We start from the raw sequence: 22,386 nt of genomic DNA, 5'->3' as shown, positions 1-22,386 counted from the left end.
TTTATAATTTGTTGGGTTGTTGTGTTTCTGTTCTGTTTGTCCCATCTGGTATTTCAACTGGAAGCTGAAAATCTATGTGAAATACAGGGAAAATTATAATTACAATTGATGAAGTCTTAAATTATTTCACTGCTCATCAGTTCTGGTTAATATTTTGATTTAAGTAATTGACACCAAATTTCTCATTCAGTCATTTAGTATCCAGTAACATTAATGTGTTACTGTTTGTTGTTGATAGGGTCACATGGCACATAATCAGCTTGTTTGAACATTCAACTTTACGTTGAACGTTCAACTTTAGACAAAAAATGTTATGACCTCATCTGTATCAGAGAGTTTGGACAGTAAACTAAAAACACAGACAGCTGCAGAGCATCAAGACTTGAGCCAATGATCTCATCACTTGGAAGGAAAGAAAATGGTCAGCGGGGACGTTAAAACTCCACTTTATGCTTTTTAGCGTCTTTTAGCTTCTAGTTTTGTTTTTTGTTACTTCACATCTCCGTCTGGTTCAGCCTCAGTGTTTCCAGCAGCAGCAGCAGCTGTTTTCATCAAACAGTGGAACATCTAGCAGCTAAAGAGCCACATGTTTTGCTCAGGAGTTGGTGGAGACCAAACCAGAGCTGAAAGGAGAGATTATTGGACTTAAATTCATCAGTTGGACACAAACGTAACTCCAACTCAATTCGCTCCGTGTCTGCTGGCAGCTGTTTGCTACAACTACTTTATAAGTTGATATATGTCAGATGTTTTCAGCTTGTTCTGCTGCCCCCAAAAGACTTTTTAAGAATAAATGATTTGTAGTCAATACACTCAAAAATGCTTGAAATCCTTGAAATGCTGCTTATCACGCGTCTCCTCCCTGCAGAGTGATGAACATCTATGAAGAATATGGTGAAGAGGAGATCAATGACTACATCATCCAGCTCAATATTCAAGACTCCTGCCAAGATGCCTTTCTGAAATCTGCAGCAAGGTATGGAAGCCGCATCCAAACTTCACCCACATCCAAAAAAACATTTCATGACTTGATCAAAGCCAGCTGACTGCCCTGTGTTCCCTCTGTTCCTGCTGTTAGCTTAGCAGCAGCGACGGATGAAAATGTGAGAGTCCTGGCTGCCATCGAGCAAGGTGGGTTGGACATCCCCCTGGAAATACCTTCATCATTACAGAGCGTTGTCTTTGTGTTTGGTCTGTTGGCTCAGCTCTGAGAGTCACACGGCCGGCAGCTGTAGGTGAGGACTGCCAGGCACCAGCAGACAGAGAGATATATAAACAGAGAGGTGGGAGAGAGATGCAGTATGAGAGAAGGGAAAGATGGAAGAGGAGAAACTGTGTTTCTGATCTTTCCTCTTTTCTTTCCTAAAACTGTCATCTTGTTGCCGTGGTGACCAGGTGATGTCTCAGTGCTCAGGGAGATGCTGAGGCACACCTTCGCCTTCAGGGAGTCGGACAGTCGCGGCTGGCTTCCCCTCCATCGAGCCGCATCCCAGCCAGTCCTGGAGGTTCTGGACACTGTCTTGAGATGTAAGTCCATTTCTTCAGTATACGGGCATCTTATTGATCTCTCAGATCATTTTATTTTCCTTTAAAAGTTACAGGAAAAAAATAAAAAGTGCAAATGTATGACACCATCAAAACTCTAAAAAAAAAAGTTACTGATTATCTGACAAACTGAAGAGGTCACTTCATAGCAAAAATTCTTTAATTAATGCAGCAGCACAAGTCCAGCACCTGAGGGAGGACTTGAGGCCAATTTGTCAGTAATGAAGGAAGCTGCAACACCTGTAAACTGTTCACTGACCTCACAGAAAAAAAATAAAGATGCATGGTAAGAACTCTTCCTACTGCAAGTTTAATGTTAGCTAATAAGATGCAAAAATATTTCACATTTATTTTAAAAGTATAGACTGACACTCAAATAGGGGAACTAGACCTTAAATGATAAAACACACTCAGTATGTTGCTTCTATAGTATTTCTGAGGAACCACGATGTTGAACAGCAGTTGGTTTTTCTGTGGGTTGAGAACTATCTGGGTCAGTGGATTAATGTATAATGAATGTTCGGCATTCCTGTGAATCATCTGAGTGGGTCGGACCTTATCAGGTAACGTCATCAAACATTCGGTTTAGCTGCAGTTCAGCTGGTCAAATTTAGCCCACAGGTGCATTTTAAGCCCCTGAAAGTTTCTGTTTGGCTGAACCGCAGCTCAGCTAGTCAGATGCTAAGAGACAAAGCAACAGATAGACAGGGCTGAAAATATAACCTCTTCCCACCTTTAACAGCCAATAAATAAATGAAGATGACACATCAGGTTGATTGCAGGGGAGACGACAGGACTAGTGGTATCATCAAAATAATGGCTACCTGAAATAAAATCAATCCACAGAATACTTCACTGAGGAACGACGCTGCCTTCCAGCTGATGACAGCTGATGTCGACAGTCCCCTCGGTCTAAAAATAACCAGTGATGTTGCTGCCCACTCATTCAGCCTGGAGGTCAGCGGGCAGCCAGGTGTCCACGATTTACCGGCTCACCTGCCAGGTTGGCACAGCTGGCAGACCGATATGAACTCCAGGAATGTACACGTTGACCTGTGCGTGTTGTGTTTGTGTCAGTGGCGGCTCAGGGGCTCAGCCTGGAGGAGAGGACGGCGGTGGGAGGAGAGACGCCGCTGACGCTGGCGGTAAAAGCCGGACTGGTGCAGAATGTGAAGAGCCTGCTGGAGCACGGAGCCTCACCTCACAACACCAACAGAAAAAACGAGTCGCCGCTGCTGCTCGGTAACACTGTAGAGCGTGGAGGCGGTGATTAACAAGACTAATGTTCCCATGAGGCAGTCATGAACATCACACACCTTATTGGATGGATGAAAACTTTTGTTATTCGAACATTGTTACCACTAGTGGGGTCAATTTGTAACGTTTGTCCTGACGGTGGCGCCAGAGTAAAGGTCATGTTGTAAAGAAATGTGCCGTAAAACCTCAAAAAAACCAGGAGCAAAAAGATGGAGAAAAGCTCCTCGAACTGCAGAGCTGGTGATAATTCTCCACCTTTAACATTACACATAGTCATCAGGTTCATTGTCAACATGAATAATTTTGAAGAGTGCAGCTTTAAAGAAAGTAAGTGAAGTGTAGCTGTGTAAACTGAACCACCTGCATTTGCTGATTTGACTTATAAAGATGAAAATATAAAACTTAACATTAAAAATTTTATTTAAATCGTGTTTATTTATATAGTCTGATATTACAGGCAGTGTGTGTGTGTGTGTGTGTGTGTGTGTGTGAGTAGCATGGGGAGATCTCCTCTTCAGGGGTGGCTGCGAGAGTCCTCTAAGCTACTTTGGTGGTTTGTCTTACATCCATAATTCATGGTTGATTAAGACACCTTTCCCTCACCTTACAGCGGTGAGAGCCGGCTCTTATGAGATGACGTACACGCTGGTGGCTCATGGCACCTGGGTGGAGCAGGTTTGCCGGAAGAAGTGGACGGCGATGCATGAGGCGGCCGAGGTCGGCAACGTGGACATCCTGATGCTGCTGCTGAGGAACGGCGGCCGGGTGAACCACAGGGACGTGACGGGAGTGACGCCGCTGGCCGTGGCTGCAGAGAATGGACACTTCCACATCACTGAGATTCTGCTGAACTGTGGTCAGTCTGAAGATAAAACTGAGTTTAACTGCAGGTTTAGAGACTTTGGAGAGACAGCAAAGGGAGAAATGATGTAACATGTGATGAATTACTCAAAGTTTACAAAGGCAATAAGGAAAATAGCCTACATTGGAATTAAATATTTTGCTTAAGGTCTCTTTACCAAAACATTTGATCATTTCTGACAGTGTGAGGGATTTTAATTTTAAAACACTCTTGTCATTTTTAGTTGTGCAAAGGTCCAATCTCCTCTTGTCCCTTCCCTCTCTTCTCTGCTCAGGTAGCAGAGTGAACTCTCAGGCCTGTAACGGAGAAAGTGTCCTGCTGGACGCAGCCGGATCAGGAAACACCGCCTGCATTCAGCTGCTGCTGGACAACGGAGCCGACCCCAATCTGCCCAGCGCCACCGGACACCTGCCCATCCACAAGGCAGCGTACGCCGGACACTACGAGTGAGCTCCTTCTGTCCAACACCGTCAGACTTGGGGCTGTAATGAACACTGCAGCTTGTAGGGGGCGCCGGTGGTTCTTTATGGTCACACCTGAAAGTGAAATTTATCATCTATATGTCTTAGTAAATAGGTTAACATGCTAACACGCTAGCAAGTCAGGAAAATGCGTTAGTCTGTCACAATAGCTCCCTGTATTCTTTTATTGCCCCCCCACCCCGTCAATCAACACAGAGTTATTGAAGAGGGGAAAAAGCCCTGAGAGCTTCCTCCATTTTGGACTCTCCGGCTCTCTGTTCCCTCAAAGCCCAGCACTGTCCAGAAAGCTAGATATTAAATGTCACATAATGTGAAAAAATTCACTAACACAATAACTGGTTTGACCCTTGTTTTCTTTCCCTAAAGTGCTCTGAAGATGCTGATACCTCTGACCACCAAGAAGGCCATCAAAGAGGCGGGTCAGAGCCCAGTCCACTCTGCGGCAGAGGGAGGCCAAAGTCGCTGCCTGGAGCTATTGTTGGCCTGCGGCTTCGATGTCAACTACCGCATGAACACCAGAAACTCTGAAAACTACCGGGACATGAGGAGGAGCGCCTTGTACTTCGCCGTCTCCAACGGGGACGTGGACTGCACGAAAGTCCTGCTGGCAGCCGGGGCAAAGACGGACCTGGACCCGCTGTGCTGCCTCCTGGTGGCGGTCAGGTCGGGGCGCTACGAGATCGTGAAGCTGCTGCTGGCGGCCAAAGCAGACGTGAACTGTTACTTCACGGTGGTGAGTGACACGGTGTTTCCCACGGCGCTGCAGTACTGCCTGAAGGACGAGGTGATGATGAGGCTGCTGCTTAACAACGGCTACAAGGTGGAGAGGTGCTTTCACTGTCACCATGACGACGCCTTTGATGCTGTGGATGAGGGGGAGAGGAAAATTCCAGTGAGTGACAGCTGTTACTTTTTTTCCTGAAAGCAATAGTTTGATATTTTGGGAAGTACGCTTATATATAGATGAGAAGATTAATATCACTCTCACTCACTACCAACACCTTTCATATCATTCATTGGGTACCATTTTACATAAAGTTTATTTAATTTGTACAAAAACTGAAGTGTAAAAACGACAATTCACCATTTTGACTATTTCTCTGAGCAGAGACTCCAGGAAGTTAGCTAACATCAACGTTCTTGTCTGGCAAGAGGGTCGATACCTGGAGTTCATTTTGTTTACTTTGATACGCACATATAAAGAAAACGTGTCCGTCCTGTCTCCAGTTCTGCGAGTTCATGAGCCTCTGCTGCCTCATGCATCTGTCCGGGAGCGTGGTCCGGATTCTGCTGGACTACGTCAGCCACTTCCACATCTGCTCCAAACTCAGACTCATCCTGGAGAAACAGACAGAGTGGCCCGAAATATGTGACATCCTCAGTGAGTTTATCCACGATTTCACGACAGTTGTCAGTTCTGGAGGTGATTTTACAGCAGAGATGCACCTGAGATAAAGAAATGCGAGCGGTGAGAGTGAATCAAAACAGTAAAGTTGTGGGCTGGACAGATAAACAATGAGCTGAAACTCATGACATTACTATAAGAATATCGATTATAGCCGCTTTAAAGTTGATATCAACTCCCCAGAGGACAATTCCTAAAGATCTTAGTGACCCCTTGACCTATTCTCCATGAAATGAAATGTCCTGATCACATTCATGCTCTCCAGAGGATGAATCCTTTAGATTTTAATGACTCCCTGTTCCTTCCTCTAGTGCCACCCTCAGGACAAACTTTATATTTTAACTCCACTACTGGTAAGACTCTAATAGTAGATCATCATTATGTTGTTTGTTCTGTCCAACACTTTATTATTGTAGCTGTAATGAACACTGCAGCCTCAAGGGGGCACTAGCAGCACTAAAGGCCTTTTAGTTTTGTGTCTTTCCAGAGCAAATGTGATTTCCTCTCGTTTCTCCTCTATATCATTGTGTTTAATCCTCTCAGTTCTGTGTTTTATTGCAATATGAATCATCTGAACCTTGCCCTCCAGGCAGTCCTCGCTCCCTCAGGCACCTCTGCAGACTGGAGATCAGGAGCCGTCTGACCCTGAAGAAACTCAACAAACCTGAAATCATGAACTCACAAGTTTTCCCTCCCAGACTGAAAAGCTTCATACTGTACCAGGAGCTCGACCTCTACAGCCAGGACCCTGAACGCAGCATGTGAAGACGTCCTAAGAGTCCTGCTTCTTTTGAAAGGATGTAACTATTTTCTAATCTTAGTAATCTCTCATTTTGATAAGCACTATATTGTATAGATATTCATTATTATTTTTAAAGTACTTTTTTCATATTGTGGCACTTCTTGACCCGTTAGAGGCCAACCTAAGTCCATCTGTCTGCAAGATATCTTAAAAGCTACGCGACAGACCTTAATGACATTTACTGTGAATATTCGTGGTCCTCACATGATGGAACCTTAACGATTTTTGTGCCGCCCTGATCATTCATCTAGCACCAGCATCAAGACAAAATGTCCATTTGCAATTGTTTAGGAAATTACTTTTATTTAAAAATGAAACAATTTGCCTGTGAAGTCTTTTTAAAGGTTTGCGTCTTCAGCAGGAACTAGTCAGAAAGCACTGAGAGACGGACTAACACATTGTTGGTTTTGATCTTTGTTGACAATAAGAGAATCATAGAATAACACCAGACTGATCCTCCAACAGTAGTGCTCTTATCCAGTCGGCCATATGTCTGAATGTTTCCTTTTACCATAAATATCCAGTCTCTCTGTTTATGAATTGTCAGCTGCATCTTTTAAGTCTCAGAGCTGATTGTCATGTTGATTGTTGATTCTCTCACCTGATGCCTGTAAGCCTGCACAGTACATTGATGATTGAAGTCCCATGCTTGTGTGATAACTTCATCTGCAATCATTTATGGTTTTGAAAGAAACGTTTTTCTCACCAATAAAAAAAAGCCTATTGAGTCTTCTGTTGTTTTCCTGCAGCAGCAGTGTCCAGTGTACAGGATGCCCTTGATTTTTAACTACCTGGAAACATTTACAATTCCACACATTAATAGCGCGTTATAGAGAATTAGTGTTTTGTAGTAAATAGGCAAAAACATCCAAATGAAGTGCAAATTGTCAGCATCAAAATGCTAATCAAGTGCAAAGAGGTCGAAGGTCGGAGCTGATGGAGAAAAGGTTAAGAAGCTGTCTGCCACTCTTCAAGCCGCTTCATTACTTCAACAGGTTCCCATCGATTTGTTGTCCAACAGATCAAAAGACGGATCTCCTCTGTAGTGAAAACGTCGCTGCTGTCTGATGAATCATAATGACACAGTAAATATTCATGCAACAGGCCGGCTCATTATTGTTTGTCATTAGCTGTGGAAAATGTGCACAGAGTGACATTACACTCCATTAGGTGCTGTGGAACGGCCTGCATGTTAAATACACTGGAACAGGTGACACCTATAAATAGTGTGGTGGAGTGTGTGTGTGTGTGTGTGTGTGTGTTGGGGGGGGGGGCGCTGGGGGGCTAGGGGGGCTGCTCAGCCATGAAACAAACAACGTGCTGCTGCTGCTTCGTCCTGTAACTCCAACAGACACATTTATCAGGTGAGAATTATGAAATTTAGGTTTCATTATGTTCCAGGTGTATTTGGAAGTTCTCCTTTACAGAATGACGTGAAATTGATAAGTCTGTGTAAATGCTGGGGTGTAATATATCTGATCCGCAGTAAAGAGGTCAGGGGTCAACGTGTCCTGAAAATGGAGCTGATATCTAACAAAGCTCAAGACAGAGAAAGCAGTTATTGTAAATGTAAACTTGGCAGTTTGCTCCAAACAGTATTTACATTTGAGCTCAGGCGGCTGCTGAATGTGTCTCCGTATACTCACTGAGACTCGAGAGCTGTGTCCCTGTTCTGTACTGAATGCTAAAGGGTCCCGTCAGACCAGCATTTATTTTGGACCAAGGTCAGTTACTTTCAGGGGAATCACTACGGCTCGCAGAGGAGTCAAATATTTTGTGTCAAGTAAAGAGACAAATACAAACTGTGTGAAGTTAGTTTGGTTAGCGATCAACAGATTATTACCTAGAGAGTTTAAGCAAGACAGTTCTTTTTGTTTGTGGTTTTGTTTAGCAGGTACTAATTATTACCGAGTGTCTATTTGCACCCAGTGTGAACGTCATCCACGAGTGCGGCTGCGGTTGTCTATTTTCCATGGAGACCACTGTTTGAGTCCTGTGTAAAACTGAAAATTTAACCAAACCATGATCTTGACTAAAGGCTTTCTAACACGTGGCTAATGTTGAGAAACGGTCGCAGTTTGGTCAGGTTCCCTCCTGCAAATAGCACTGTTGGCTACTGACACCTGGGTGCACGTAGCCTTAATGATATTGCTTGTGCGGTTACAAATGGAGGACCTGAAGTCGTGTGAAGTTGTGACTTTGTGTATCTGTATGATGTCGTAAGGATGGACGCGGCTGATGACATGGATGAAGACGAACTTCTGGACTACGACGTTCAGATGAGCATTCAGGAGTCGTGTCAGAGAGAAAGTCTAGCAGGATCAGGGAGGTACAGCAACATGAACCAGCTTCCCCATCCATATCAGAGTCTGACATGTTGCATGTTTCTAAAGTTGACTTTCATCTCCCCGTTTGTACGTTCAGGAGTGAAACTCTGAAGCTTGTGGAGGCCATCAAACAAGGTAAAGAGTCAAATCCTGGTGTAGTTAACGATCCAAACTGGCCACAATATTAACATAAACCCATCACCACCCTCATCTAAACACCAAATGAGGGAATACCTTTTGGAAGGATGGTGTTCGTCCCTCCTGTAGAGTTCAGACACTTTGACGAGGAGCCCTTGGAGGAACAACTCTTAACTAAGACTTCACTTTAGTTTGTTATAGCACAAAAGAGGAAAGGGCAATATCTTCCTCTGGTCCACTGGACAAGTAGAAGTTCTGCACCTTATTGTCACATCAATAACATGACATGATCGCAGAACACAGAAGACTGTCAACCTCTGCTGGCTCCACGCTGTACATTCCCATTAATGAGCCATGAAACAGTCCTTCAAGAGCAAACCCAGCCAAAGCTTTTATTGCAGGGGTGGCCAACCACGCGTGACAGAGAGCCAAGTGTGTGAACGTCACCTCAGCAGGTGATTTCACAGACGTGCACGAGTGATAATCTACCTGCATGAGTGATACTCAGTGAGTGGAGGCTTTGGTTGGAATGAAAACCTGCCAACTGTTGGCTCTCCATGGACTTTTATTGTTTCTGCTGTTGGCAGATGGTGAAAGGAGGGAAAGAGTGATGAGAAAATCATCTCCAACATGTTCCTTCCTTTCAAGGAGGGTGAAGGGGCAGGAAGCAACCGGGCTGATGGAAAATGTAGTCTTAGATGAGAAGAAAAACAAGCTTTAACCATGACCACTGGTGTGAGATAGAGATAAAAATCATCCACTCTGTTCTGATCAGACACGAGAAAAAGTAAGAACTCCTCACTGAAACTGTCCCTGCAGGTGACATGTTGGCACTGCAGGAGCTCTGTGATTTCCCAGCAGCCTTCAGTCAGGTGGATGAGTGTGGCTGGTATCCTCTGCACAGGGCGGCGGTCCAACCTCTGGTCCTGGTCCTGGAGACGGTGCTGTACGGTGGGTAAGAGGTCCAAACTTTTATTTCACATGACAGTCAGAAGTGACTGCGGACAGCAAAGTGAAAATGTGCGTTCGCTGTCTTTTAATCAGCTTTTAAAGCGGAAGTTCAGTTTAAAGACATGATATTTGAGATTTGATCGTATGTGGACCGAACACCTTTATTTTACAACTAAAGAAAAGCACAAGATCTGGTGACCAATCTCGCTGCTTGATCCTTGTCTTTAATGAAAGTCATTAATATACATTAATACTAAACAAAACACTAATAAAACACATTTATTAAAAATATAAGCTGATGTACAACAGTTGTAAATGTACTTCACACCACTTGTTTAGATTGTTTTGAGTTCAACTGAATTGATTACATTTAATTCTTGTTAAAAAATAAACTAATCCTAATTTGTGTAACATAAGACGAAGTGAATATAAATGCACAAGTATTATTATTTCTTCATTATTTAATTATTATTATTATTTTTGCCTTCACTCTGGACTCAAACCAGGGGTGATGTGATTACATGGCCAGTGTTTTAAACCTCCAGTGACCTGCAAACTGCTTCTTGTGTATTGTTTTCAGTATGTATGTGATGTTGTCAGCATCGTCTGCCTCAGTGTTCAACATACTCATCAGCCTTTAAACTGTCGTTTTACTGATGATCTCCTAGAAGTCAGTATGTGGTGGTGCAGGAGCGAGGACGATGGTTGACCGTCCTTTCAGAGCTGAATCCAGTGAAATAATGCGTCATGTTTTGTTGTGTGCTTCAGCGTCTTTCAGTCTGACTCTGGAGGAAAAGACTTCGGAGGGGGAGACCTTCCTGACTTCAGCAGTTAAAGCTGGTTTGGTGGAAAACGTGAAGATGCTGCTGGACCACGGAGCTTCTCCTCACACCACCAACAGCAAGAACGAGTCCCCTCTGCTTTTAGGTCAGAACACTGTGTCCCTTTTGGTATATTGTATCCTTCAGAGCTGACATGTGGTGATGCCTGAGAGAAAACCTTTGGTAAAAGTTTTGTCCATCTTCACCATCAGCTCCTCGTCCTCTCATGTCCTCCCTGCAGCCGTCAGAGCCGGATCTTATCAGATGGTTTCCAGTCTAATAGCTGGAGGAGCTCTGGTGGAGCAGGTGTGTCTGAAGAAGTGGACGGCGGTGCACGAGGCCTCCAGGGCCGGCTGCGTTCATGTCGCGGAGCTCCTGTTGCAGAACGGAGGTCGGGTTTCAGAGACAGACCAGCATGGAGTGACTCCTCTGGGCATCGCTGCGGAGTACAGCCACCCTGAAGTCCTGGAGCTCCTCATCAAACACGGTGAACCGATAATACCACGTATTGTCAGACTTGACAGAGACCCAGAAGACATTGTACAACTGTATGAACCATCTTTGTGCTCCTGCTTCTACATTAAGGTGCTGATGTAAACGCCCAGGCGCCAAATGGCGACAGCGTCCTGTACGACGCTGCAGGTTCTGGGAATCCAGACTGCATCGACATCCTGCTGCAGCACGGAGCAAATCCCAACATCCGCAACCTGAGCTCCCAGCTGCCCATCCACCACGCCGCATACGAAGGACATTACCTGTGAGTAGGTCGATAATAAAGAATCAATGATCGACCATTCTTAAATCCCTCCGCCTACATTACCCACAATGCAACTTGACCGCCAACAGCTCGCTAGCCTCAAACAGACATGAGGAACGGGCTACAGAGGTCTGATAAGCTCACTTCTTTCTAACTCCACACCCCCAGATTCTTTTCTTCAGCACCAACCGATCACAATTCATCAGATTTCGTGCAGCTGCCTCCGGAGCAACAAAAGGCTTTATACAACTTCTTCACATACGTAGGCCTGGTAGCACTCCTCAAACTGTAGATACGATCTATGTTTCTTACATTCCTGAATGACATGAATCATTTCGTCAAAGTTCAGTCAGCAACATCTGAGATATTTTGTAACATTAACAGACAGACCAGGCAGGTTTGATCCATAACCCCACCTCCGAGAAAAAGTATTTAAAGTTCAATGTTCAGACTGTCCGGCTTTCGTGTAGGTTAGTTTCTGATGCTTCAGTTCTTTTCAAATGGTCTACTCCTTTTGTCCATCAGAGCTTTGAGGATTTTGATCCCGATCACCACTAGACGGGCCCTGCGGCTGTCCGGCCACAGCCCCGTCCACTCCGCCGCTGACGGAGGCCACGTCCACTGCCTGGAGCTCCTGCTGCAGAAAGGTTTCGACGTCAATGCGCTGTTAGCCCCTCACATCTCTGATAATTATGGAGACATGAGGAGAACCCCGCTGTACTTTGCCGTCTCCAACGGGGACGCGACTTGCACTGAGACTCTGCTGAAGTCGGGAGCCAAACCCGACCTGGACGTGCTGCGCTGCCTCCTGGTGGCGGTCAGGTCGGGGCGCTACGAGATCGTGAAGCTGCTGCTGGCGGCCAAAGCTGACATGAACTGCTACTTCACGGTGGTGAACGACACGGTGTTCCCCACGGCGCTGCAGTACTGCCTGAAGGACGAGGTGATGTTGAGGCTGCTGCTCAACAACGGCTACGATGCTCAGAAGTGCTTCTGCTGTAACCATGACGACGACTGGGAGGACCTGAGTGAGTGTGGTTACTCACAACATCAGGAGGAAAAAGTTGCTGTGAGTTTTTACTTTGGTTTCTTTCTGTAGAAGTAATTATGTTAGGTCTGGCTACACAAGACATTTTAATCTGATCAAGTTATAAATTGTGAATGAAGTATCTAGAATAAGTAGCTTGTGAAGTACAGTTGGCTGCAGCTGTTAATTCATTGTGTCAGATACATTTAATGAACATTTCATACATAACGTTTGTGTGTAAAGGTTGTGAACATTAATTAGGCAGCCACTTAAAACTGTTTCTGCCTTCTCAGCCGACAAAAACTGATCAGTCATCTGTGATTTTAAGCTGTTTTTACATTTATTTACTTGCAAATGTCGAAAGGTAAACCTAAGAAGATTCAAAAAGGGGACACTGGATTTGAATTTGATTATATGTTATCAAACTCCTTTCTCACAACGAATTTTGATATCAATAAATGTGCGTGAAAGCTCATTCTTCTCCGGTCTAACAGCAGTTAGGCAAAAAAATCTTAACTGAAGGTCTGCCTGCCAGCTTATTCTGGAGATTTCAACCGCATCTCACGGTCTTCATCAGTGAAAGATTATTTTGTCAAAACAAACCGTTTTGTCTGATACAAAACGGAGCAGAATAACACATGTGGAGACATATATCTTAAAGGGCTGTGTCTGTCATTCTTGGGATGTATTTGTCAAGTTGGTGTGAATTATGCCATGAAAAATTAGTTCAGTTGTTCTCATGTAAATACTAAAAGACAAATAAAGTGTTACCTTCTGTACAGTTGTGTCTGAACAGTATAAACTACCTACATGTGTAAAATAAACGTCGTTTGTCGTCCAGTTTTGTGATTTCGTCAGCGTCTCCTGGCTGGTGAACCTGGTGGGCCGAGTCGTGTCGATCCTCCTCGACTACGTCGGTCAGGTTTCTCTCTGCTGCAAACTGACAAAGATCCTGGAGAAAGAAAAGGAGTGGCCTCACATTCACAGGACCACGCGTGAGTTAACTGTGTGGTTAAAAACTTAAAAACTGATTAAAGATCTGCCGTCTTCCTGCTTTTTTGGTTGGACACGACATGTTTCCTGTCCCGTTGGTACAAAGTGCTGTTCTCCTGTGATCCAGGTAACCCTCGCTCTCTGTCTCACCTGAGCAGAGTGGTGATCAGGAAACACCTGAGCTGCAGTGGTCTGATGTCCGTCCAGCTGCCCAACAGGCTGAAGGACTACCTGCTGTTCAAAGAGAACGACCTGTACGCCAAAATCATCTGCAGGGACGACTGAGGGGACGAGGATTTTTATCTTATCGACTGAGTCTTAAATGTCAGCAATGACTTTTCTGTTTCTGTAACGGGGCCTGTGTCTATCAAACGTCTACAAATTACACCTTTAAGTGCAACTTTAAAGTGATCACATGATTGAGCCAAATAGAGACAAGCGACATGTCCTAAATCCACTCTACGTACTAATTCTAAGCAGGCTTTAGTATAGAGTGTGGATTTCTGAGTGCGCTGCTGATGGATAATATTATACCACAATGTGATGAACAAAGGAAATGGAGGAGCTGCTCACAGCTGGAAAGAAAACCTAATAAATTGGAGGCAAAAAAGTATTAAAGAAAGACATTTTGCTTTCTGTCTGTGACGTTTAACTGGCAGTGACGCTCCAAAGTCCCAGTTTGATGGACGTCTGATGGATCATTTCCTTTTCGGCCGTTAAGTATGTTGATTTTTGTGTTTTCTACTAAAACAGTATGTAATATATACTGTATAGAATTAGTGCCATGTTATGGAGTATGGAACACAGCGATTTATCCTAAATCTGCCATATTGTTCCTGTGGCATGCTTTTCTGCTCAATAAGTCTCCAAAAAAGGTAATTTGTATTTGTGTGAAATCCCTAGTATCTGTAGTAGCAAGTAACTAGCAAGTCAGAGAAATAACAACATCACAATAATCTAGTATAAATATAAAGTAGGGATGTTTCTTTCCCAAGGCTGTGAGACTTTTAAATTCATCCAGAGCTCTCCATCAAAATGTAGTTTATTTTGCATTATGTTTTTTTAGTCTGTGTGTGTGTGTGTGTGTGTGTGTGTAGTATAAAGGGACTACAAACATAGATTTCGTTATACAGCCTTGTGTTGTAAAATGACCAGAGGGATAATGGCTGAAATGGAATTCAGGAAACGTATCCAGACTCCAGAGCATGTCTCAGAGGCTGCAGCCATCTAGGATGAGCGCTTAACCAACGTCAGACACCGGGAGCTCTCTTCAATTCAACGGTATTTTTGAGTAATAAGACATTTGATAAATAGCGTTTAAACTTAGGTTTTTTCGCAGTAGTAAATATGATTCAAAGAAGATTCAAGTCCAAAATCTTAGCAGTTTGATGAATACAGGCCCAGATCTGTACTTTATGACTATATATATATTTCCATGCTGTTTCAAAGGGGCATTAACTATGATTATTATTGTCTCAGCTATTGCCATAAAATATCTGCAGTTAGTTATTGATCAGTGCCGGTCTCTGTCAGGTGGAGGGAGGGAGCTTCATAGATGTGAATCCATTTGTGAAAATAAAACAGACCAGGGAGGCTTCTTATTATAATATGATATTATAGTATGATATAAGTATACTTACTGCCTGTCTCTGATATAAGCCTGTTTAAAATAAAGGTCTGGTTCTCCTGCAGTGGAGGTAAATAAAGGTCTCAGCTGCTATTTGAGAGATAAGTCCCTGCTGTCACATTTCTAACAGTTGTAAATACATTTACTGCATTTTTATTGAACTTCTGTGTTATTATGATACACTGCCTGGGAACCATGAATGTCTGTACAAAATTCTGGCCCAATCCACATGTTAGACCTGCAGGTGGCATTATATGAAAGATCTGGGACCACCCAAGTCATGAAAATTCATACTCTGGGTCCCATCAATGTCTGAACCAAATTTTATAGCAATCCGTCCAATAGCAGGCAAGAGATTTCAGTCTGGACCAAAGTGGTGGACTGACTTTGCCTTGTCTCCATCTAATGGCCATTAGAGGAACTGCAGCTGAACAAACTTCCGCTCTGACTGTAACATTCAGCCGCAGTGTTTTCAAATTGCGCTGAACAACAACAACACACACCGACAGTAAACACAGTAAGGAGGTGTGAGCTGCTTCCTCTCGCTGACAGACAGCAAAAGCAGACTGACTCTAAATTTAATCTCCTGACCTGCAGAAACAAACACAACAACAGCAGCGTGGCTGACAGGCCACCCGAGAACCTGACAACAGAAAGAGGTCACATTGTTTTCAACGACCTCCAAACTGCTGACACCTGCTGGTTGCAGCGGCCGTCCAGCAGGTGTGTTAATGTGCTGAAACACACACAGATTAAAGTGAGACATAAAACAAAGAGTAAATAACATATCACAGGATTTTCAGGTGACATAACACCCCATCTAGCAGCCATGTTGGAGGGCTGCTGCTCTGTGAACAGCTGATTGTGTTTTGGCCACTGGAGGGCAGCAGAACGAGCTAAAAACACAACATCTGACATATTATTGCCCTGTAAAGCAGCTGTGGCTAACATGTTAGCAACACGCTAACATCCAGCAAACACAGAGCAACACCATCATCCCATTGGAGTCATGTTTTCGTCCACCTGATGAATGTAAGTCCAATATTTTACACTCCTTTTCAGCTCTGGTTTGGTCTCCACCAACACCTAAGAAAAACATGTGGTTCTTTAGCTGCTAGATGCTTCGCTTTCCTCGCAAGCTAGTCTGTCTGCTGTTTGATGCTTGGACATTTTTTCAGCCGTTATGTAGAAAATGTAAAAAACTGTGAAAACACCAGTCTGGCGGTTTGTTTTTTGTAACTGCACCTGTTTCCATTCTCAGTCTGAGCTGCACAGCCGGAGGACTGATGCTAATCAGAAGTAATCCAGGTCAAAGGTCAAATTTACAGCAGATTTAGGATGAGAGAGGTGTTATGTCACTTCAGACATGCGACGTGACACAACTGCCGAGCAGCTTGTTCAACACGATCACTGATGGATGCATGTGATCACTGAGCTCATATGGTTGTCTTGGCAACCAAATAACAAAAAAAAAACATGTGACAGGTACAGGGTTAGACACAATAATGACAACACCTATGCCATATGGTAGGATTCAACACAACAGCCCGGCAGTAAATAAACAGTAACTCTATAATGAATAATGTTTGTGTTCACACTGTGATTCAACTCTACAATGAATGTTTGAGGTTGTGGTTTTTCCTTTTTTACCACATGTTTCTGAAATTGCTCGGCCCAACAGTGTCCTGCATTCAACTCACGTGGTTGACAGACTTTTAAGAATTGCACAGCAGTTTCCTCTCGCTCAAATCCAGAGCTACAAACAGAGCTGATTATTAAAGGAAAAGTCCAGTTACACACAAGTTGGGTCTTATTTTCATAGCTGCCATCATTTTTATCAGTAATAATATTATCGTTCTCTGAGATGTGGTAAAAAAAAAAGAAGAAAAAGATGCAAGTTGTATGAACCTGGAACTTCTCTTAACCCATATCAGCCCACGTTAGCGCCCCCAAAATAACCGTGGAAACAGCAGTTGACAAAACAATCTCACTCCAAAGTTCATTTAGTAGCTATTCTAGAGCTTTCAATCATATCATATCATATCACACAATCAGCAGCAGATTGAGTTTGTTCAGTTGTTACGGAATTGCAGATGTTCACATTTCCATTTTTTTCCTGAGCACTTTAAGGACTTTTGGCTTGAAAGTTGAGTTTCCATGTTTTTTCTTGACGAACAGCTACTAAGTAGGTTTTGAGGTGGGACAGCTTTCTGTTTTGTGCTTCAGTTTTAATCTTTTATCATGGTAGTAAACCTTTATTGACTGACATATTAATAAAGTTTGAACTTGATATGACAGATTGTGGAGGTGAAAACCAGCCGATGCTTTGCTTTTGTTCCACCAAATGTCCACAAGAAAGCTGATCTTCGTTACTTTGAAAGAGTCAATCTGTCCTGACTTGACATTGTTGTGTAAACAGTCCAACATCAGTCCTCCCCAGCGCCAGCCGGAGCTGTACTGTACATAATCCCACCATCCTCAGGGAGAACAAGTGTTTCCCTGACAACACCACAACTGCGACGTGTTTCTGTGTCCTGGCATGTTGCGTAACGCCGCAGAGCTTCATCTCCGATGTCTCCCCACGGCGTTTTGTTCCCTTCATTTCTTTTGAGGCACGAGTCTCTGAGCTCTCAGCACAGGCCACTCAGAGGGCTCACATTCCTGCAGTAAGCCTATCTCATTGACCCCCACCCAACACCCTAAAAAAAGACAGGACCATCAGCGGCATTGGCGGCCCTCCCCTTTCTCCCTGTCAGGCTCCTCTAGCAGCTGGGACCAGTAGATGAACGAGGACTCTGTTGTGCCACCAGTTGTCCACAGCATCCCTGATCTGAAGGAATCTGATGGAGGACAAGTCAATGAGCAAAAGGAAATTCAAGTGAGAACAACTTCAAGAAGATTCAATCAAGTACACAAGGAGATAGAAGTGCAAGAAGAAGAGTTAAAGTTAGAGACTTAAGTGTTCAGAGAGTCCTAAAACGAGAACCATGAGTACCTTTGGGTACCGCAGGGAGCTGAAGAAGTACGAGGAGGTGGACGAAGATGAGCTGCTGGCCACCCTGTCCTCCGAGGAGCTCCAGGAGCTGGAGAGGGAGCTGGCCAACCTCGACGACAACGTCCCCATCGGTCTGAGGCAGAAAGACCAGACCGGCAAAACTCCAACGGGGAGCTTCGACAGGGACGCTCTGCAGAAATACTGGGAGGACGAGAACAAGAAGCTGCTGGAGGACGAGAGGATGAAGTCCAACACTGGACAGGTGAGAGGGCACATCAATACTCTGTCTGCAAGTCTTTTATAACTGCATGTTGTAGAGAGAGAGAGAGTATACTTCACATCCCTGCTGATAATCATCCCTCAGTTTTTTGAAAATAAGTGTGCTGAAACCTTTTTCTGTTATGGTTTGGAAACTACTTTATAATCCTTTTTCACAACATCCATGTTTTTTTTTTATCATCTTCTGGGTTTGATTTCCCCAAAATAAATGATAAACCTTACGTGCAGCTGACTGTCAGTTCATGGATGTTACAGCAGCAAGGAGAGTTTCCAAAATGGCCCCTGCTTGCACATAATGATCCGTAACTCTGACAGTAAAAGAAAAAAAGGTTGACAACATTTTGGATGTGATGGATTATCTCTTGGCAGCAAGTTTCAAGTCACGGCAGGTTGAATTTAATAGAATAATAGAATCAACTGAAACCAGTGGCAGCCTGGAGGGATGGAAATCTGTCTAAAAACTTTGGAAAAGGATCAGCAGTTTGTGTCAGTAATGCAAAGAGATAGGAGTACCTTTAATTTGAGATGTTTTGTTTTTAACTTGTTGTGCTGCCCCCAAGTGACGAAAAACTACTCACTGTTTCAGTCACACAACCTCAGTCTGTTTGCAAATTGTAATTCTGCACACTGCGTTGTGCTGAACACCGTAGACTGGGACCAGAATCAATAGTTTAAAGAAGTTCCTGAACAAACAATTCTCAAGTCAGAAATGGTGCTGAATGAATCTGTAATTCGACGATGGAAGTGGCAACCTGCACAGAAAGAATCAAACAGTGATGTCGAACATTTGTCCATGCGTTTATGTTGTTTTCAACGTGTGGTATTTTAAGGACTGAACCAATTTGAGAATAAACGGTCACACTCTTCATCTTCGTCGACGCCCTGACAGCACTGCGGAGAATAGATTCAGTTCAGTTTAGTATTAAAGGAGCACTCCAACACTTTTTCACATGCGCATCTGTTAACTCGTCACGGTCAGTCCTACTTGTGTAATGTCTCCTGCCGCTCTGGAGGAGGAAGTAACCCTGATGATGTCACAGTGATGTCGTCATGGTTATCTCAGCTTGGGCCTGAAGACTACAAATATATTGCAGAAAATCTGCTTTACTAACTGGAGGTGTGGAGTTTGAAAAACAGTCTAATGGATCCAGTTGCATTGTGGGAAATGTAGGATTCAGTGTTTTTGAAGCTTGACCCATACTAGAGACTAAAAGTCTGAATATCTCGGCCTCTGTTGCCTTGATTCTTAAATTATTTTGAAGTTTAATTATTTTTTATTTGTCTCTCGTAAGTCCTCCAAATTTATGGAAGATCAATACTAAAATCGCTGCTGTACACATCTAATGCAAGTCTTTCCCATCTCTCTCTCAAATGATATTTATCAATTGTTCAAATATAAAGCCACTGGTATAATATATATAATGATGTAGAAAGTGTCACATGTATCCAGTACTTCTATGTGTTACTGGAAAAGAGTCTAAAAATAAAGACTGTCTGAGAAATGCCAGCTTTAATGACTGCCAGCGCTGGAGAGGGTTCTTAATTAAAAGTCAGAGGCTGGAGAATGTCAGAGGTCGACCTAATTTTCTGTCCTGTTATCGCGTGCAGGAGGGACGTCCAGATAAGAGCAGAGGGGAGCGACTGACAGTGACCACCAGCGACGCCGGCAAGACTCTGGACAGCGACAGGAAGAAGATTTCACCAAAGGGGAAGAAAGCGCAGAGTGTCCTTTGCAAAAATTATGCGAAGACAGACGAGGCGGAGAAGAAAGATGAGTGTAAAAAGGAGGCTCCGATCAGGAGTAAATGTCCTCAGAAGAACAGTCTGTCAAAAGGCTCGAGGAGCGAAACGAAGAGGACTGAAACCACAGACCAAAACCTGGACGCAACCTCTGACAGACCGAGCGGGAACCCGATCGCCATCGACAAAACTCTGGAGCAGATCCTGTGTGACGACCCCACCATGTGCGAAGTGAACCTCAACAACATCGAAGACATTTCCCAGGAAACCTTGCTTCGTTTCGCAGAGGCCCTGTGCACAAACACTCATGTCCACGTTTTCAGCCTCGCCAACACCCACGCTGACGACCGGGTTGCCTTCGGCATCTCCAAGATGCTTTGTGAGAACCACTTCATCTCAAATCTGAACATCGAGTCCAACTTTGTGTCTGGTCAGGGCATCCTGGCGCTGGTGGCGGCGCTGCAGCACAACAGGACGCTGGTGGAGCTTCGCTTCCACAACCAGAGGCACATCTGCGGGGGGAAGGTGGAGATGGAGATGGTCCAGCTGCTGAGGGAAAACACCACTCTGCTCAAGCTCGGTTACCAGTTCGACCTCCCGGGCCCGAGGATGACAGCCACCAGCATCCTGACGCGCAACCAGGACCAACAGCGACAGAGGAGGCTCCAACAGAAGAAGGAACAGAGTCCTCCAGAGGTGTCAGGACAAAGTCCTGGTTCATCTGCAGAAAACAGACCACCAAAGAAGTCGTCACAAACTTCTAAGACTGTTGAAAATCTGAACAGAAATCCTCCTCCTCCTCCTCCATCTCTAGACCCGCCGACTAGGAAGATCGCAGAAATGGTAAAACAGCGTGAAGGCTCGAACACCACGAAGAGTCAGTCAAACCAAAGGAAACCCAAATCAAAGAAGCTCAAGAACGGCGCCAACGAAAAGGAGAGCGCAGATATTATCAAAGACCTGAAGAACTCCCTGAAGCCATCGCTGCAGAAGAGACGAGATGAATCGTCACGCCTGCCGCCACCGCAGAGGTCGAGCCGCGATGACCTGATGGCGGCAATTCGTGGGAGCAGCATCGGGTCCTTAAAAAGGGTAAGACTTCCTGTGAGTCTGTCTCTGGCTGATCTGTTTGAGGGTTGAAGGAATTTTGTTTTGCTTGAGTGAAAGCATCGGAGACATGATTTAGCCTCCAAAAGCCATTAGACCCCCTCAGTGTGAACGCCTGCTGTCATCAGACGACAGCCTCTGTCACTCTGCGAATTCCTCGACTCTCTGTCAGGTTATAAATAGTTTGACTTCTTCACTGCTGTTTGATAAGACTGACGGCTCAGAGAGCAGATGAGCTGAAAAAAAGTGTCGTTCACATTTCCACAAAGTTCAGAGAGCTTTGAAGAGCTTTTTCAATACAGTTGGTCCAAAGTGCTTTACGGGATAGTGAAGGACACAAAGAGTGCTGCAGGACTGAGTCAGTAGATACTCCACTCGTGAATTTTGAAGGTTTTACGTGTCTTAAAAAAGGCGCTAGCTAACAAGAGGCTAAATGAGACTACAACGTCTTCATGCCGAACACGGAAAGTCATCAACTCACTCGTCCGCCTTTACAGCCTCGTTGTGTTTATACTCTTTATCTATCTGTCTATATATCTGTATCTATCTATATTCTCTTAAAAGTGAAGCTTAGTGGTGGTGACGTTGAAGTAATGCAACCGAGCTGTCGTACGTTTTACTTCCGGCGATTCCAAACGTTTAAGTATCATAAACTTTTGTTTGTCACAGATCTTGTTTTCTGCAATAATCCAACAGCCAATGGAGAAATCCCATTGGCTTTTTGTCGCGGGAACCAGGGCCATGCTAACTTCAGGGTTTACCTACAAAAATAATTCATCCCTGCAGCACTCTGAATCAAGTAGCATGATAATGCTAACATCAGTCTCACGAGTAGCTATCATGAAATTAATTTGATCATACCATCACAATGTGCATCCCCCGAAAACACACCCTCACTGAATCAGTCACAAATCATGAAGTCAGGCCGATCAAAACCAACCAGATCTCGTGTTTTTAACCCCTTAAAGCCTTCAGAGGAGACAGACAATCAAACAGAGTGAAGGTGGAAAGTCCTCATTTGGACAGGACATCGGGACAGTCCAGTCTGCTGCAGCTGCTCATTGGCTGACAGATCACAGTGAAATACCTCAAACTGTGTTTTGAAACATGATGAATTGTCTGAATTAAGTTATTTTTTTTTTATCTTAAACCAGTTCTGCTGTAACTTAACGTGCGTGATGTTTGTCGTTTCAGGTGGATCTGTCACAGGCCTGAACTCACCTACTGCTCTCACCTTGAACTCACTTTGTATTGAAATATTTCATTTTTAT

The 22,386-nt window shown here is 44.1% G+C and overlaps 3 protein-coding genes across 3 annotated transcripts; all 3 read left to right on the top strand.

Moving 5' to 3' along the window:
* Positions 1-854: 854 nt before the first annotated feature.
* Positions 855-6,316, top strand: LOC139286569 (ankyrin repeat and SOCS box protein 15-like). Its single transcript, XM_070907413.1, has 9 exons — positions 855-976; positions 1,079-1,131; positions 1,396-1,527; positions 2,623-2,787; positions 3,413-3,658; positions 3,939-4,110; positions 4,513-5,038; positions 5,374-5,527; positions 6,141-6,316. Exons 1-9 carry the CDS (start codon positions 873-875, stop codon positions 6,314-6,316), a joined length of 1,728 nt encoding a protein of 575 aa, XP_070763514.1. The 5' UTR covers positions 855-872.
* A 2,262-nt stretch (positions 6,317-8,578) lies between these two features.
* LOC139286437 (ankyrin repeat and SOCS box protein 15-like) lies at positions 8,579-13,652 on the top strand. The gene is made up of 9 exons (XM_070907234.1): positions 8,579-8,682; positions 8,778-8,815; positions 9,638-9,769; positions 10,538-10,696; positions 10,832-11,077; positions 11,176-11,347; positions 11,873-12,416; positions 13,216-13,369; positions 13,495-13,652. Exons 1-9 carry the CDS (start codon positions 8,579-8,581, stop codon positions 13,650-13,652), a joined length of 1,707 nt encoding a protein of 568 aa, XP_070763335.1.
* Positions 13,653-17,981: 4,329 nt separating this feature from the next.
* lmod2a (leiomodin 2 (cardiac) a) lies at positions 17,982-22,386 on the top strand. The gene is made up of 3 exons (XM_070907235.1): positions 17,982-18,251; positions 19,877-21,100; positions 22,310-22,386. Exons 1-3 carry the CDS (start codon positions 17,982-17,984, stop codon positions 22,328-22,330), a joined length of 1,515 nt encoding a protein of 504 aa, XP_070763336.1. The 3' UTR covers positions 22,331-22,386.

Source organism: Enoplosus armatus, chromosome 6 (assembly GCF_043641665.1).
Source record: "Enoplosus armatus isolate fEnoArm2 chromosome 6, fEnoArm2.hap1, whole genome shotgun sequence".
Classification (NCBI taxonomy): Eukaryota; Metazoa; Chordata; class Actinopteri; order Centrarchiformes; family Enoplosidae; genus Enoplosus; species Enoplosus armatus.
The sequence above is the reverse complement of the archived record's forward strand: the minus strand, read 5'-3'. Positions and strand labels throughout refer to the sequence as shown.

What these genes read in the sequence shown, in the direction of transcription:
- LOC139286569 (XM_070907413.1), top strand. Translation starts at nt 873, where the DNA reads ATGAACATCTATGAAGAATATGGTGAAGAGGAGATCAATGACTACATC. An exon ending in TCTGGACACTGTCTTGAGAT is followed by an intron (nt 1,528 to 2,622) that starts GTAAGTCCATTT and finishes TGTTTGTGTCAG; the next exon opens with TGGCGGCTCAGGGGCTCAGC. An exon ending in AGGGGGAGAGGAAAATTCCA is followed by an intron (nt 5,039 to 5,373) that starts GTGAGTGACAGC and finishes TCCTGTCTCCAG; the next exon opens with TTCTGCGAGTTCATGAGCCT.
- LOC139286437 (XM_070907234.1), top strand. Translation starts at nt 8,579, where the DNA reads ATGGACGCGGCTGATGACATGGATGAAGACGAACTTCTGGACTACGAC. An exon ending in AGTCTAGCAGGATCAGGGAG is followed by an intron (nt 8,683 to 8,777) that starts GTACAGCAACAT and finishes TTGTACGTTCAG; the next exon opens with GAGTGAAACTCTGAAGCTTG. An exon ending in TGTGGAGGCCATCAAACAAG is followed by an intron (nt 8,816 to 9,637) that starts GTAAAGAGTCAA and finishes CTGTCCCTGCAG; the next exon opens with GTGACATGTTGGCACTGCAG.
- lmod2a (XM_070907235.1), top strand. Translation starts at nt 17,982, where the DNA reads ATGAGTACCTTTGGGTACCGCAGGGAGCTGAAGAAGTACGAGGAGGTG. An exon ending in TGAAGTCCAACACTGGACAG is followed by an intron (nt 18,252 to 19,876) that starts GTGAGAGGGCAC and finishes TATCGCGTGCAG; the next exon opens with GAGGGACGTCCAGATAAGAG. An exon ending in GCATCGGGTCCTTAAAAAGG is followed by an intron (nt 21,101 to 22,309) that starts GTAAGACTTCCT and finishes TTGTCGTTTCAG; the next exon opens with GTGGATCTGTCACAGGCCTG.